This window comes from Poecilia reticulata, linkage group LG20 (assembly GCF_000633615.1).
Source record: "Poecilia reticulata strain Guanapo linkage group LG20, Guppy_female_1.0+MT, whole genome shotgun sequence".
Classification (NCBI taxonomy): domain Eukaryota; kingdom Metazoa; phylum Chordata; class Actinopteri; order Cyprinodontiformes; family Poeciliidae; genus Poecilia; species Poecilia reticulata.
In genome coordinates, this window is record NC_024350.1 from 26,260,434 (window position 1) to 26,262,531 (window position 2,098).

General features: G+C 39.2%; 1 protein-coding gene across 1 annotated transcript in view; it reads right to left on the minus strand.

The window, feature by feature from the left end:
- Positions 1 to 2,098, minus strand: part of LOC103457036 (protein NLRC3-like) — a 17,791-nt gene that overhangs the window by 1,433 nt on the left and 14,260 nt on the right. Inside the window, exons 7-8 of the mRNA XM_017301801.1 lie at positions 1,781 to 1,951; positions 90 to 239 (exon numbers count right to left, since the gene is read on the minus strand). Of these exons, the coding sequence (XP_017157290.1) occupies positions 90 to 239; positions 1,781 to 1,951 (321 nt within the window). The remainder of the gene's footprint in view (positions 1 to 89; positions 240 to 1,780; positions 1,952 to 2,098) is intronic.

The window sequence follows — 2,098 nt, forward strand, 5'->3', positions numbered from 1 at the left end:
AGCTTTACTGGGAACACTGGAGCTTTGATGGGAACTGGTTTAGTTCAACATGCTGACAGCAGCTGGACTCACTGCTAACATTTACTTACTTTACAATTTTTACAAAACGCTTCAACTCCTTCACTCCAGAATCTTTCAGGTTGTTTCCACTCAGGTCCAGTTGAGTCAGATGTTGGTTGGACTTCAGAGCTGAGGCCAGAGAAGAACAGCTGATCTCTGACAACCTGCAGCGCCTCAATCTGAATAAAGAATAAAAGATGTGAGCTGAAGCAACAGGATGCAGGTTAAAACTGAAATATGAACAAATTCATAATAAAAATATAGAAAATTTATTTCACTGAATGTAAAGAAACATGATGAACTGATGTTTAATATCTGATCCAGTAAAACTGGTTTATAGAGTCCAAACCAGCAGAACCAGAACATGTTATTATGACGTGTTGTTAGAATATTTCAGTCGGACCTTCAGTGGTTCAGTGGCACATTGATATAGAAATGTTAAATGTGTTATTTGATCATGTTTTATGACAATATAACCTGATATGTATGACAATAGAATGATTTCTCATAACATGCTGCATAATTTGTACTTATATAACATAGTGTGTTCCATAACCTGATCACGCTCTGAGCTCGTGCTAAGCAGACATGCTAAGTACACGTCTTGAGCTCATGGGCAGTTGAATGGTCATTCCGTGTTTCATAACCTAATCATGCTCTGTGCCCATGCTGAACAATGTTGTGTACACCTTGAGACAATAAGAGGTTATTCTAACCTGATCACGCTCTGGGTTTTGAACAATGGCTGGAGCTCATGGTCATTATGAAACAGGAAGTGGCCGCACTTCCTGTTTCCTCTCTCTCTGCCTGAGAGAGAGGAAATTGCCATTCTTCACTCTCACGCAATGAAAGAGTATAAGACAGGAGTAGTTCCTCGTCTTGGCGGAGTCTGCTGTGGGTTGCGTACGGACGCCCAGCCACGTGATTGCTGCTCTGCCCGGACTGACGGCTCTCCAGTCCTTGTGTCACAGTAAGAGCAATATACTAAAGGAAATGTATAGCATCACGTATTCATGTGTGAATGATTGTTTTGCTTTGCTGAAATCTGTGGCGGAATAAAAGACACATTTATTCTAGCAGACCAGCGTGTTGACTCATTTTTATTGCTGATTATGTCTGATCCTGTTCAAAATTTTACAGAACACAAATGAACACATGAGTGGAAACTGAACTGATTGATTTATCTAAGGATCAATATCCCAGTTTGATTATAAATTCCTGCTTGAAAACAAATGTTGACTTTTGTCTGTTTGAATTAAACCAATGATGATTTATTGATCATTCATGATCAGAAGGTCAGAGATGTGGATGAACATCATTATTTAGTGAATTCAGCCTCAATTTGTCTTGGAGATCAAGACATTTTATCAGATTTTATATCTGATTGTTTGTAGATATTAAGATATTTAATGATCATAATATCAGAGTTTTATCAGCCTTAAGTCTCCAATCTGACCTTTGACCTTCTCTCTGCAGGTGTGGTTGGTGTCTGTGAAATGAACGCTGTGATTGGTTGGATGTGATGGTGGGAKGAGGAACTGCTGGTGCTTTTATAAAACACAGAAACTTTAACTGGACCAAACCATAGAAGAAGAAAGCAGACTTTACCATGAAGATCCTCAGAGTGGATCAGTAGAATATCAGCTTCTGTCTGCAGTTTAGTGGCAACACAACTTTCACACCACAAACATCAGATCCACAATAAAACATGGTTTCTTACTCTAATCGTTGTATTCTGCATTCAGGATCCTGTAGTAAACCACAGAGCTCCTTCACTCCAGAATCTTTCAGGTTGTTCCAACTCAGGATAAGTTCAGTCAGATGTTGGTTGGACTTCAGAGCTGAGGCCAGAGAAGAACAGCTGATCTTTGACAACCTGCAGCGCCACAATCTGAATAAAGAATAAAAGATGTGAGCTGAAGCAACAGGATGCAGGTTAACCAGTTAAAGAGTCTCATGAATATTAATACCAACATTAATATTCTGCTGCTTCAGTTGGAGGATCTTTGTAAAAATAATTCCAGGTCTGATCATCAAT